A 15158-nucleotide genomic window follows, 5' to 3' on the forward strand; every position below is an offset into this window, starting at 1 on the left:
AAAAAAAAAAAAAAAAAAAAAAAACACAAAAATTAGGTGGGTGTGGTGGCGCGCGCCTGTAATCCCAGCTACTTGGGAGTGTCAGGCAGGAGAATCACTTGAACCCTGAAGGCAGAGGTTGCAGTGAGCCAAGATCGCACCACAGCACTCCAGCCTGGGCAACAGAATGAGACTCCATCTCAAAAAAACAAAAGAACTAAAAAACTAATATCTTTGGGGGCCCTCTCTTTACCCTAAAACCATATAAAAGGTAAAACCATATAAAACCTTAAAAAAAACCCTAAAACCGTATAAAAGGTCTTATAAAGCATCAACCTTTAGGATTACAGGAGCTCTAGAAATGCACCATATAATTGCAGGGCAGCCTGACATTATACTACAAGGATTGGCAGATCTGTGACACTGGCCTTCAAGGAAAGAGACGTAAGAGTCATAGTTATTGACCTGCTACTGACTGGCTGTGTACTTGAAGCAAGACTTTGAGATTCTGTTTTCTGTAACTTACAATGGGATTGTACCATCTATCAGCTCACTCTGTAAGCCTTAGGTACTTTAATTATCACAAGGTAGTTGCAAATAGAGTATGCAGTGGAAATGCTAATGATCTCTCAGTGGTGCCCTCTGGTCTTACTCCGTGCTTCTACGGCCAGGACTCTGAGCATGAATTGATGCCACCCACCACTGCTGGCCAGAAAAGCAGCTCACTCCATAGCACTTTTTTTTTCCAGACAGTCTCACTGTCGCCCAAGCTGGCTTGTACAGTGGCGCAACTTGGCTCACTGCAACCTCTACCTCCCAGGCATAAGAGTATCATACCTCTGCCTCCTGAGTAGCTGGGATTATAGGCGCCTGCTACCAGCCTGGCTAATTTTTTTTTTTTTTTTTTTTGCGACAGAGTCTGACTCTGTCACCCAGCCTAGAGACAGTGGTGCCTTCTTGGCTCACTGCAACCTCTGCCTCCCAGGTTTAAGTGATTCTCCTGCCTCAGCCTCCCAAGTAGCTGGGGCTACAGGTGCATGCCACCATGCCCGGCTGACTTTTGTATTTTTAGTACAGATGAGGTTTTACCATGTTGACCAGGCTGGTCTTGAACTTCTGACCTCAAGCGGTCTGCCCACCTCAGCCTCCCAAAGTGCTGGGATTACAGGCGTGAGCCACTGCGCCCAGCCTCCATAGCACTTTTGAAACTGATCTGTGGATCCTTCTCTCTTCCCATTCATTATTTACCATCTTTCCTTCCACCCTGTTTATTCAATGCCCGGTGTCATTTCTACATTAGCCTCCGCTACTGCATTTTCACTCTCTTAACACAGCATACAAAATTCTTAATGGCCTGTCCCTCCTCCACTCTCCAGGCTCATTTTATACTACCCTGTGTTCTTGCTGCATCCTTGCTGGCCATCTCTGAGTTCTTTCCTCTTAAAGTCCTCAGCCCAAACTGTTGCCTCTCCAAGGATCACGCCTCCCCACCCCTTAAAACACATTTATGCCTAGTGTTCCATTATTGGAACCTTCAGCATGTGGGTTTATATCCTACTGCTCAAGGTCATCGCCAAGGTCTGATTGCAAAAATTCAAAAAAAATGCTGCCTCAGACATAAATGGGTTAATCGCGATTCACATTTCAGCTTAAAATTGCCTATTTGAAAGAAAGACTGGCTGAGTTGCTTCTGTTATTTGCCCCCTCCACCCCAGATTCTTCTAAACATTATGAACACTGCTCATGATGTATTTACTTAGTTATAACTAAAAATGCCTCCCTTCTCATTAGATTATAAGTGCCAAAGAATAGAAACTGGTCTATTTTGTTTGCCACTTTTTCTCCAATGCCATACACACTGCCTGGCACTGGTGGGTGCTCAGTAAATATTTGCTAACTGACCTTTTTTAATGCCCTTTGAGGCAAGAAATTATCATCATATAATGATATCTATCATTATAATATCAAATTATATTAATTTATGCTTCCTCCTAACAGTGTTTAGTGTGTAGGAGGTACCCAATGAAAACTTACAAACTGATAAATAACAAAATTCTAGGATATATCTATTTCCAACAAAATTGCAATCTTCATCTTAAATAGACCTTGAATTAAACTAGTTATCTTCAATACTTACCTTTTACTTTAAAATATTTACTTGAGTGACCGGGTGCAGGGGCTCATGCCTGTAATCCCAGCACTTTGGGAGGCAGAGTTGGGCAAATCACGAGGTCAAGAGATGGAGACCATCCTGGCCAAGATGGTGAAACCCCATCGCTACTAAAAAGTACAAAAATTAGCTGGGCATGGTGGTGCACGCCTGTAGTCCCAGCTACTAGGGAGGCTGAGGCTGGAGAATTGCTTGAACCCAGAAGGCAGAGGTTGCAGTGAGCTGGGATTGCACCACTGCACTCAAGCCTGGTAACAGAGCAGGACTCTATCTCAAAAAAATTTTTTTTTTACTTAAAAAATAACCTATTTAGGAATATCGTCAAGGCCAATTGGATTAAAAACATCACTTAAATATTCAGAACTCATTCTTTGTTGAACTATAGTTCTGAGAACTGTGTTCACACAAATTTTTAATGTTTTATCCCCATCTTGCACTTCCTTTTTGGGTGAAGTTTTTTTTATTTTTTGAGACAGAGTCTTGCTCTGTAGCCAAGGCTGGAATGCAGTGGCAGAATCTAGGCTCACTGCAACTTATATGTCCTGGGTTCAAGTGATTTCCATGCATTCAGCCTCCCAAGTAGCTGGAATTATAGGCAGGCACCACCACGCCCAGCTAATTTTTTTTTTTTTTATTTATTCTTTTAGTAGAAACAGGGTCTTGTCATGTTGGCCAGGCCGGTCTTGAACTCCTGACCTCAGGTGATACACCTGCCTCAGCCTCCCAAAGTGCTGGGATTACAGGTATGAGCCACCATAACCAGCCTAAAGATGGTTTGTTTGTTTGTTTTGAGATGGAGTCTTGCTATGTTGCCCAAGCTGGAGTGCAGCGGCGTGATCTGGGCTCACCACAGCCTCCACCTCCCAGGTTCAAATGATTCTTCTGTCTCAGCCTCCTGAGTAGCCGGGACTACAGACATGTGCCACCATGCTTGGCTAATTTTTGTATTTTTAGTAGAGATGAGGTATCACTGTGTTGACCAGGGTGGTCTCAAACTCCTGACCTCATGATCTGCCTGCCTTGGCCTCCCAAAGTGTTGGGATTACAGGTGTGAGGCACCACACCCAGCCAGTAGTTGCCTATTATAGTTCGATTTGTAAGTGTTTTATTAGGGAAGTTATATCCTATAAGAAAGGGAAATTATTTGCCTGATGAAGTGTTTCCTTAGAGAACAGTGGGTAACTTTTGAAGCTCAGTATTTCTGGTTTCAAAATAAGGAATATTATTATATATCTCATAAACATGAAGCCTTTCTAAGGAATTCAGCTTGTGAAAAGCAAAAGCTCAATGCCTGGAGACAGTTCTCACTTCTTAAATCAATGGAGTCCTCAGTGATGATTTCTACACTAGATAAAGAAAATTCGCCGTGAATGACCTAAAGGCATAGACTGTACAAGTTCACTCTAATTTCATTATCAATAAAAAGAAAACAAGCTCAAGAAGTTTTCAAGTCTCTTAAGAATAGGTTGAAACAACTTCCTTTGACCGCCAGTACCACAGCCCAAGGCTGAATGGACATTTCACAGATTTCAGAACATCATAATTTAAACTGTCCCTTTTCCAAGTACATTTCTAATGCCTTCTTTCTGCTGTACAGGGAATAAACAGTTTCCATTTTACTGTATCTCGCATACAAATAAGCACTACAGACGGAGCTTCATACCTCTGAACCTCAGAGGTTTTCCCCGAGTTCTTAGTCACGTGTCTGTTTTCCCTGCTACACCAAGGGTTAGGCCAAGAGTATATGCTCAAAACAAGTGACAAGAAAATGTCATTTGGGTCGGGTGTGGTGGCTCATGCCTGTAATCTCAGCACTTTCGGAGGCCGAGGCAAATGGCTCACTTGAGGCCAGGAGTTTGAGACCAGCCTGGCCAACATGGTGAAACCTCCTCTCTACTAAAAATATAAAAATTAGCCAGGCATGGTGGTGGGCACCTGTAATCCCAGCTACTCAGGAGGCTGAAGCAGGAGAATCGCTTGAACCCGGGAGGTGGAGGCCGCGGTAAGCCGAGATCACACCACTGCACTCAAGCCTGATGACAGAGAGAGAGAGAGACCCTGTTTCAAAAAAAAAAAAAAAAAAAGTCATGTTGTTGAAGAAAAGTTTTTGTGCCACCTCAGTTTTTACAAGAACTTACCAAGAACATCAAATGTTATTACAGTAGAAAACATTTCTGCTTATAAAGTACTGTCAGCATTCCAGGTGGCTGTGCCAAGGGCTTGGGATCACGTTAGTGTTCATCAGAAAGCAAGTATCTGCTACATTTTCACCTACATTTATTTCCGTTCTCCTGTCCAAGGTATTTCTAGTCTTTGAATGTATTACATATGTTTCCTTCAAGCTTATGATCCACTCTGACCTTCGAAGTGGCTGCTTTGTTCTTCTCAGGTGTGAATCCCAAGAACGTGTCCTTGATAGCCAGTGGAAAGGAAATAAACCCCCACATGTGGAGCAATCAGTTATTTCCTAAGTCACTGGGACCCGTCAGGGCAGAACTTGCTTTCAAAAGGAACAATGCAGGTAACACAAGAATATAAAATGTACATATACATGGTTTTCCTTTACAGATGTCTACTTTTAAATATATTGCAGTACTCTTCCAACCAAGATACACATGGACCTGGGGGATATGCAAAGGTTTTCTGCTACTCTCTGCCTAGGCGTAGCCCTGCTCTGCTGGAGCAGTCATGGAGTTGTAACACTGCCTCTTCAATAGAGCTGTTTTCAGCGGGATGGGCATGGTGGCTCATGCCTGTAATCCCAGCACTTTGGGAGGCAGAGGCGGGCAGGTCCCTTGTGCCCAGGAGTTCAAGATCAGCCTGGCCAACATGGCAGAACCATGTCTCTATATATTAAAAAGTATAATAATAAAAAAAAGGTTTTCCCACTGTTACTTGAGTATAGATAGTTTTAAGGGAATTCTCAACCTCCATCTGAGTCTTTGCTGAAATGGATCTGCCCTAGCAAAGAGTCTCTACTTTCCTCCTTTACAAAAGACAAGACGACTTTTCACTGGCCACCATGGTGTGTTTTCTTTTTCTCCAAAATGTAAAAATAACTGGGGTGCCAATGATATGGAAATTTTGCTATGCTGAGGTCACTGTTGAGAAAGTAACTTTGATTTGATGACTGAGGAACAGATCTTTTTTAAAGTCAGGGAGTCTTAACAGTTCTCAGCATTTAGAAAATTGAAGGAGGGCCTGAGTTGTTAGCTGACAGGTAATTTTTTAAAAAATGTTTGTTTTTTATAAGATCAGTATATGAATTTTCATCTATAACTTTGAAGAGTGTTTGAAGAATAGAGTGGTGAAGCTATCACAAAACCCCTTTTATCCCCAACTATTTCTATTAGCAAGATTTCTTCGTGCTTCTGTTTCGAAAAAGGAAGAAAAAAGAAGAGAGGAAATAGCCCTGATGCTGTGATTCTAGCAACAAATATTCATTTGTTGATACATGAACTACTTGAAAAAAGTTCCATCTTTCTCATTAAGAGATGCATTTCCAGAAAACTTTGTTTAGTAATCAAAATATATAATATTCATCTTTTTTGATTAATTATATACAATTATTCATTGTAATTATAACTGTATTTTAATATCTTTATGGTTACAAGAAATTTAAAAAAATTTTAATTTGCACATATTTTAGAGTGACCAATTTTAAGACTTTTAAGATTACATTTGGATAAAATTTTGAAGCTGAGGTATAAATAAAAACATAATTTTAGGGGAAAAAGGAATTAATGTGAAATATCCAAGTGTCAAAAAGGAACTTGTTCATGTATTTTTATGTCACTATTGGAGGGCATAAAATCACTAATAGTTTTATTTTTAAAACGCCTATAGTTACAATATGTCAGAAATAACATCCTTTGCAACTGTTAAACTTATGATTAAAAATTTCAAATATCAACTTAGAAGTGTGTGAAAAGGTAGTTTGTTTTTTAATGTAGGTGATATTGGATCAAAAAAGTTTGACAATTACCATTATAATGAGTGAGTAGTTTATGAGATATTCTGATGTGACATCAATACATTTGGACTTTTTACAAGTTTTCCAGATTCTTTAAAACTCAGCTTAAGCATTTAATGTTGCTGAGGTGTCATACACTTCACCACTGTAATTTACTTATTTTTTCCTCAGATATGTAAAAATAATATTCACTGAACCAACTAGTTATACAAATTCAATTAAATGACAGTAGAACAACTTTGAGTCTCAAGGGAATATACAGTTGGCATCAAATAAATGCCGTGACAGCACATGGGGACATTTTTGCATTTTCAAGGGTTCATGCTGGGTCTTTTCATTAATCATCTAATCCATTTTTCTCTGCTTTTCCTAAAACATTCTCCTATTATTCTTTCTTTCCATCTGCCTTCCCTTTAGAAGACAGCATAATTAAACCAATTGAAAAACTATCATGCAATGAAACTTTTCCTGAAAAATTAGAGGACCCACAAGGTAATTTCTGGGCATCAGACGAATGCAATTTGTTCTTTCTTTAAATCCCTTGTCTAATTTTCTTCTCAACATTTGCCCCTGATCCTGACATAAAAGGCCAAGATGATCTGCTTTTAGAAGTCAAGTCTGGACTAGGATAAAGAAAAGCATCCTATCTCATCAAGAATATCTTTCTTCAGTAGTTGACATTCTAAGATAAATTTGCCTCAAAAAGATCTATGCTGGTCTTCTTAAATTAATTATGGAATTTTATAGAAGAAATCAAGCAAATAATTCTAAGGAAAAGAATTAAAAGAATATTTTCTAATTTTGTGATCAATATTCCTGGATTTTTTTCTTAAAGTTCTGAAACTCATTTCTTACGCATGAACAATGACTTGTTTAAAAAAGTTAACTGGGGGCCGGATGCAGTGGCTCACGCCTGTAATCCCAGCACTTTGGGAGTACGAGGCGAGCAGATCATGAGGTCAGGAGTTTGAGATCAGCCTGACCAACACAGTCAAACCTCGTGTCTACTAAAAATACAAAAAATTAGCTGGGTGTGATGGTGCATGCCTGTAATCCCAGCTACTCAGGAGGCTAAGGCAGGAGAATTGCTTGAACCCAGGAGGCAGAGGTTGCAGTGAGCCAAGACCACGCCATTGCATTCCAGCCTGGGTGACAGAGTGAGACTCCCTCTGAAAAAATAAATAAATAAATAAATAAATAATTTACAAAATGAAAAAAGTTAACTGTGTTAATAGTGATGGTGGATTTCCTAGGGGTTCAGTGCCACTAGTTTCAACAGTGCTAACCACTGGCTCCAGCCTGAAAATTCACAGTATACAAAGTACTTCAAATAAGCCAAAATAATTTAAGAAGACCTAATTTTCTGCTTATTTTTTTCCCCAATAAGAAGCATCCTATAACTGCTCAGTGCATGAATCCTAGAGTCCAACACATCGCCATTTTGTCACTCACCAGCTTTTGTGGTTTGGGACAAGTTGTTTAAGCCAGCTTTCCCATCCATAAAATGGAGGAAATTTCCTTAGATATTCTTACATAACTCTACCTAGGATTTTTATCACATGCTAAGCATTTACTAAGTATTTGCTCTGCTGCTGAGGATGAGAGCAAGAGACACAACCTGAAGTTGCTATTGATTACAATCACTGCTTTGAATTTCCTTCCAAAAAGTGTTCTAAAGTAAAGAACTGATTAGTGGCCAGGTGTGGTGCTTCACGCCTGTAATCCCAGCACTTTGGGAGGCTAAGGCAGGGGGATCACTAGGTCAGGAGTTCGAGACCAGCCTGACCAACATGATGAAACCCTGTCTCTACTAAAAATACAAAAATTAGCTGGGAGTGGTGATATGCGCCTGTAGTCCCAGCTACTTGGGAGGCTGAGGCAGAAGAATCGCTTGAACCCAGGAGGCGGAGGTTGCAGTGAGCTGAGATCACGCCACTAAGTGCACTCCAGCCTGGGCAACAGAACAAGACTCTGTCTTTCAAAAAAAAAGAACCATAAGTCTTTCAGAATGAGTTTCTAAGATGGGAAAAAGTTTAAAGTAGGCAGCTGAACTTATGCAAAATTTAGTAGAGTTAAACAGATATAGATTTAGAACACGCTTTCTGTATACAGTCCTTTAGGGGCTGATAACATAATATTGCACTTTGACAATCATTGCTTCAAGAGCAGACATTTGTTGAGAGCCTGATGTGCCGTGAGAGACATCAGGAACACGGAGCCCAGTGTTGAGACATGTGAACAGATAACACTGTGGAAAAAACACTGTTTACTGAACGGTGCTTTGAAACCATGAGGGTGATCAGAGCCCCATTTCACCTTCTAGGGACAAGCCTGTCTCCTTCCCTGCGAGCTAGTTCCTTACCACCTGTCGCTTCCGGCTGGCTTCTCAACTCTGTCGTTTGTCTTCAGTCTGCTTCCTGCCAGTGCAGCAGCTCCCGCTAGATGTTGACATCCCAGTGGCCAGATCCCATGGGCAGTGCTGGTCCCATCCGAGCTCTCTGCCTCACCTCCCATTCCTTTTTTTCACACTCAATGTGCATTCTCTTGGATTTCCATGCCCTGTTGCTCCTACCATCTACCTCTCTCCCTGTTCTCTCTCCTGTCCCTTAATACTGGTGTTCCTTGGGGGTCTGTCTACTCCAGGTCTCTGCACATTCGCAGCCCCTCTGAGCTGGCTTCTTCAAGCCCACAACTCTGGAAACACCACACCCTGATCATTACCAATCTCCATGCCTGCCTACTCACCCTTTGCCTGCCACAACTTCAGTGTCCTCCTGGTACCATGTCATTTCCACCAATTCTGATTCTCCTCTATGTTGCTGTTCTTGGACAATGCATCCAGTCACCTGAGCTACATACAAACTTAGGAGTTTACATTTCCCTCTTTCCTACCACCTCCACCCTATAAACCTGCTCAGTTCCCTTCTTCTTCATCCTCTGCCACTGTCGTGGTTCAGACCCTCATCCTCTCTCATTTCAGCTAAAGCAGTGACATCCTGACTGGTCTCTAGATTTTAGATTTTTCCTTGTCAGTGCATCCCTATGCTACCACCAGATTGAGCATTCACCAGTAGTGATGATGATGATGGCAACAATAATGATGACAATGATGCTGACATTTAATGAGTACAGAGTCTATGTCACATGCTCTGAAGAGTCCCATCAATCCCTACAACAACCCTACGAGAACAGGTCCACTTACAGCTGGGCGTGGTGGCTCACGCCTGTAATCTCACCACTTTGGGAGGCCTAGGTGGGTGGATCACCTGAGGTCAGGAGTTCGAGACCAGCCTGACCAACATGGTGAAACCCCATCTCTACTAAAAATTTACAAATTAGCTGGGTGTGGTGGCACATGCTTGTAATCCCAGCTACTTGGGAGGCTGAATGAGGAAAATTGCTTGAACCTGGAGACAGAGGTTACAGTGAGCGGAATGGTGCCCCTGCACTCCAGCATGGGCAACAGAGTGGGACTCCGCCTGAAAAAAAATAGGTCCACTTACAACCATTTTACAGAATGAAGACAGATAAGAGTACTTGAGAGATGGGGGCTTCACAGCAGGAAATATCCCCCCATGTTAAGAAATGGGGTTGTGAGAAAGCCTGGCGTGTTCAGGGTGAACTGAATAATACCCCTGGGCCTTGAGTTCAGACTCCAGCTCAGTCTGTTACTAACTGTGAGATGTTAGGCAAGTTACTTAATATCGGAGAGCCACACAATAAGGATAATAATGTGATCTAAGAGGGTTGTTGTACGGATGGAATAAGAGTATCTGTAACAAGTACAGCATACTGCCTACAACATAGTAGATGCTCAAAAATAGTATTTAGAAGTGATGGGGGTAGTAGTCAATGTTATTCTACTGTGCCAAAAATATTCACCTTCTGACTATGAAACTTTATGATATGTTACTAGGAAATCTTGGAAGTTACGCTACTTATAATCAGTCAGGATATATTCCTTCCTTTCTCAAAAAAGAAGTGGGGTCAGCTGGCCAGAGGATCCACTTAGCACCTCTCAATGCAACGGCTTCAGGTAAGAACAACTTCAGACGCAGTGTTTTAGATTTCTGAGCAGAGAGGAACATTTTCCTTGTTAAGTTTATGCAGTCACTTTTCCCAAGCGAAGACTTTTAGTCAGCCTCACCTCATTAGTGCATTGCTTTTTGTTTTTACCAAAATGTCCTATTTTTCTTCCAAAAATGTGGAGTTGAGGTTCTAATAATTATAAGAGCTACTTGTAATTAAATGGGGAGTCTCTGCCAGGCATAGTGTAAAGGGCTTACTGGGATTATATCATTTAATCCTCACGATGATATAGCTAGATCTCTTCTTTACAGATAATGAAGTGTAGGTGAGGTAACTTACCTGAGGTCACACAGCTAGTGGAGCTGGGATGGAAACTCACTTAATCCACTTTCAAAGAGTGTGCTGTGCTGCACAGTGAGATGTGAGAAAATGCCTTTTCCAGAGCCTTCTGCCCAGGACCTGGCACAGAGGGAAAGCTTCATAGATGCTGACAGTCTGTGTATGAATAAGTTAACTTGAGGATTCCTTTTTTTTTTTTTTTTTTTTTTTTTGAGATGGAGTCTTGCTGTGTTGCCCAGGATGGAGTGCAGCGGTGCAATCTCGGCTCACTGCAGCCTCCACCTCAAGCAGTTCTCTACCTCAGCCTCCCGAGTAGCTGGGATTACAGGTACACACCACCATACCTGGCTGCTTTTTGTAGTTTTAGTACAGATGAGGTTTCACCATGTTGGTCAGGCTGGTCTTAAACTCCTGATCTGGTGATCCACCCGCCTCAGCCTCCCAAAGTGCTGGGATTACAGGCATGAGCCACTGTGCCCAGCCGGTAACATGAGGTTTCTCTATAGTTCCATCTTAGACCATAGAAATTAACGATGGGACTTTCACGCCCTGCCTTTTGCTTTGCAATAGAGTCTGATGGGGAAGGGTTCATCCCTCCACCCTCCAGCATTATGCCAAACTGAGGTAAGCTTGCTCCCCAGTGGCGTGACATGTGACATGCACACGTGTGGGTACACACTTGAAATGGAGGGTGATGATTCTGTACTTAAGCCAATCAGATTTGACCATGAGTGGTCTCTGAATCATTTTAGTCTGAAATAGATATTCTTAGTGAAGCACCAAAAATAAACATTAAAGCAAATCATTAGAACTTTGATAAGATGCCTAATTGTAGTTTATTTATTTTAACTCTCTTTTATAGAGAAAAAGCCTTGCTCTGTCACCCAGGCTGGAATGCAGTGGTGCAGTCATGGCTCACTGCAGCCTCGAACTCCTGGGCTCAAGTGATCCTCCTGCCTCGGCCTTCTGAGTAGATGGGACTACAGGCGCACATCACCACACCCAGCTAATTAAAAAAAATTTCTTTTTATAGAGACAGGGTCTTGCTATGTTGCCCAAGCTGATCTTGACTCCTGGGCTCAAGCAGCCCTCCCACCTTGGCCTCCTAGAACTCTGGGATTGCAGGCATGAGCCCCTATGCCCGGCCTGTAGTTTAATTTAAAAGTTGACTCTGAAAGTATGCTCGCAGCCCATCCTAACAGGATCCTATATTAAAATACCTGATTAGAGTTGCCAGTCTTGGAGCTAAAAATGTTTAAAGCCTAGACTTCTTTAATTTTTTATATCTTACCGCAATAGAACTGCTTAAATAGTACTACAGTTACCTTATCTGTGAAAAGAATTGCTTTATTATCTCTCCGCTGAAACAAAATAAGTAAACATTTTATATACAGCAGAGATTTTTATAAAGCCTCAAATATTTTCAGGCAGCCTTATGAGTCATTCATTTATATGAAATATAAAATTTTATTTTACTCTTATTTATTTATTTATTTTTTGAGATGGAGTTTTGCTCTTGTTGCCCAGGCTGGAGTGCAATGGCATGATCTCAGCTCACTGCAACCTCTGCCTCTGGGGTTCAAGTGATTCTCCTGCCTCAGCCTCCTGAGTAGCTGGGATTATAGGCATATGCCACCATGCCCAGCTAATTTTTTGTGTTTTTAGTAGAGATGGGGTTTCTCCATGTTGGTCATGCTGGTCTTGAACTCCTGACCTCAGGTGATCTGCCCACCTCGGCCTCCCAAACTGCTGGGATTACAGGCATGAGCCACCACGCCCAGTCAAGAGTAGGTCTTTTAAAAAATATTTTTGTAAGCTATTGAAGGCCTTTATATATTAATTATTCTATTCAATTAGCATGCATATTCCTGTTATTTCTTTTAAGTAAATGCTTTCTCTTAACTTTTCATTTCTTCATTTACTCTGCTTATCAGATTTTCCTATAGATGGTGATAGGAGGAAAGGTAAAAAACGAAGTAAATATTAATCACTCTCAAGTGGTCAATGCAAATCCTTAAAAAAACACTGTTCTGTAAGAGAGATGTCTTCCAGTCCTCCCAGTTGGGTGACAGTTTCCCACAAGGAAATAAAACCAGGTTATTACCATATTTACTCAACTATTTCCCCCTTCTCACATGGTCTTCTCTTTCACCTCTTCAAGTTTTTTTTTGTTTTGTTTTTGAGACAGAGTCTCACTGTGGTCCAGGCTGGAGTGCAATGGCACGATCTCAGCCCAGTGCAACCTCCGCCTCCTGGTTCAAGCGATTCTCCTGCCTCAGCCTCCCAAGTAGCTGGGACTATAGGTGTGTGCCACCGCACCTAGTTAATTTTTGTATTTTTTGTAGAGATGGGGTTTCACCATGTTGGCCAGGATGGTCTCAATCTCTTGACCTCGTGATCCACCAACCTCGGCCTCCCAAAGTGCTGGGATTATGCCTGGCATCTCCCCTTCAGGTTTTGAGAAGGAAAATCAATGTCTTCCTCCCTCCCCATGTAATCTCTTTTTCCAAACTTCCCAATACTTCCTTATCCCCTGCTTTGAAACTAACAACAAGGACTTGGAGGAGTGACTTCTGTTACACACAGCACTCTTCAGGATCACCTTAGAAGCACAGGACCCCGTTATAAGCACTCTGTGTCCATTAACTCATTAATCCTCCCAGGGCTCTCTTAGGAGCTACTATTATCATCTGCATCTTACAGAAGTTCTATATCTTACTAAAAGTTACATCATAATGGCATCAAGTAAATCCATAACTAGAGGCAAACTTCTTTCCTTTAGCACAGATTTTCTACAAGAAATTAAATTCTGGCTGGGCGAGGTGGCTCACGCCTGTAATCCCAACACACTGGGAGGTGGAGGCGGGCAGATCACAAGGTCAGGAGTTTGAGACCAGCCTGACCAACATGGTGAAACCCCATCTCTACTAAAACTACAAAAATTAGCCAGGCATCGTGGTGCATGCCTGTAGTATCAGCTACTTGGGAGGCTGAGGCAGAAGAATCACTTGAACCTGGGAGGCAGAGGTTGCAGTAAGCCGAGATTGTGCCACTGCACTCCAGCCTGGGCGACAGAGTAAGACTCTGTCTCAAAAAAAAAAAGAGTAGGGCCAGGCATGGTGGCTCACGCCTGTAATCCCAGCAGTTTGGGAGGCCGAGGCAGGCGGATCGCTAGGAGATCAAAAGCATCCTGACTAACACAGTGAAACCCCATTTCTACTAAAAATACAAAAAATTAGCCAGACATGGTGACAGCTACTCAGGAGGCTGAGGCAGGAGAATCACTTGAACCTGGGAGGCAGAGGTTGCAGTGAGCCGAGATTGCACCGTTGCACTCCAGCCTGGGCAACAGAGTGAGACTCCATCTAAAAAAAAAAAAAAAAAGTAGGATGAAAGGACCTGTCAAACCATGGAGTGGGGAGTTCTTGGCCTCCCTGCCTCCACCAAACTACACCACACCACAGCCAGGCATCTGTTTTACTGAGGATGTCCACACTTTATACCTTCTTCACCCCAGGCTGAAGTTAGCAGCTAGTCAGGACCATGTGCTCACAGAATTCCCTCCTACCTCCCAGTTTTACAGTGAAAATCTAAGAAAAACTGTGCAAACCATGCCAGTAAATATGGTTTAGCTAGGGCTGGGGTTACAAAATGGTCAGATTCATTTCAGTATTAACACTTAAGAGTTTAATCCAAGAATGGCAGCTACAACACAGTATGAAAAGATATTTAAATTCCAAGTGGAAAAAGCAAACATCCCTCCTCAGATACAATACCTGTGATACTTTAGCTCTCAATTCAAGGAGGGACTGAAGAAGGCATCAAAAGTTCTCTATAAAATGATCTGCTTTCTCCTTTGAAATGTTGAAGCAATTTTAGCTCATAAATTGTTCAGATAAATGTTTAAGAAACTTTAAATTTTTCACAAATTTTTAAATGGTCAAATGTATGAATGAAACAACCTTGTGATTAAAAGTGTGGGATGCTACCATTTAAGGGATCTGTGTTCCCACCTGTGATTTTCCCAATGAAAAATGAAGTATCAGCCAGGCGCGGTGGCTCACCCCGGTAATCCGAGCACTTTGGGAGGCCGAGGTGGGTGGATCAAAGGTCAGGAGTTTAAAACCAGCCTGGCCAACATGGCAAAACCCCATCTCTACTAAAAATACAAAAACTAGCTGGGCATGGTAGTGGGTGCCTGTAATCTCAGCTACTCAGGAGGCTGAGGCAGAACGACTTGAACCAGGAGGCAGAGGTTACAGTGAGCCAAGATCACTCCATTGCACTCCAGCCTGGGCAACAAGTGAAATTCCATCTCAGAAAACAACAACAACAACAAAAATAGAAAAGAAGTATCTTTATTCTAAAAACTACATTTTAATTTTTAAAAAGAAATCTATAGGACAACATGTGTGTTGCTCCATGAAGCCACGGTTTTATAGATTCACAATTTCAGATGCATTTTTCTGCAGTGATGCTGTGTAAATATTCTTTAGATGTAACCACAGTGTGGTGTTACAAAGTCACTAACATTGTGGGTGTTGCCCATTGAATTTGAGCCAAGAATTTTTCTTGTTCTTCTTACCTGGCTTTGCCTATCTAAAAGTAAAATATTGAAAATAACAGTAGTGTCGGCACTACAAACCAGAAATATTGGCTCTTCAGCTA

General features: G+C 41.8%; 2 protein-coding genes across 17 annotated transcripts in view; one reads left to right on the forward strand and one right to left on the reverse strand.

Moving 5' to 3' along the window:
- LOC116531270 (transmembrane protein 14B-like) overlaps positions 1-15158 on the reverse strand; it is a 115193-nt gene that overhangs the window by 86516 nt on the left and 13519 nt on the right. The gene's annotated exons all lie outside the window — the stretch shown is intronic.
- Positions 1-15158, forward strand: part of MAK (male germ cell associated kinase) — a 53015-nt gene that overhangs the window by 35432 nt on the left and 2425 nt on the right. For 7 of the 10 annotated variants that reach the window (XM_032249954.1, XM_032249958.1, XM_032249952.1 and 4 more), the window contains 3 exons: positions 4539-4670; positions 6540-6614; positions 10039-10158. In XM_032249954.1, the coding sequence (XP_032105845.1) occupies positions 4539-4670; positions 6540-6614; positions 10039-10158 (327 nt within the window). The remainder of the gene's footprint in view (positions 1-4538; positions 4671-6539; positions 6615-10038; positions 10159-15158) is intronic. The other 3 variants (XM_032249961.1, XM_032249955.1, XM_032249956.1) reach the window with 2 other exon arrangements.

This window comes from Sapajus apella, unplaced genomic scaffold (genome assembly GCF_009761245.1).
Source record: "Sapajus apella isolate SASKATOON/1434 unplaced genomic scaffold, GSC_monkey_1.0 scaffold70, whole genome shotgun sequence".
In the NCBI taxonomy this organism is placed as follows: domain Eukaryota; kingdom Metazoa; phylum Chordata; class Mammalia; order Primates; family Cebidae; genus Sapajus; species Sapajus apella.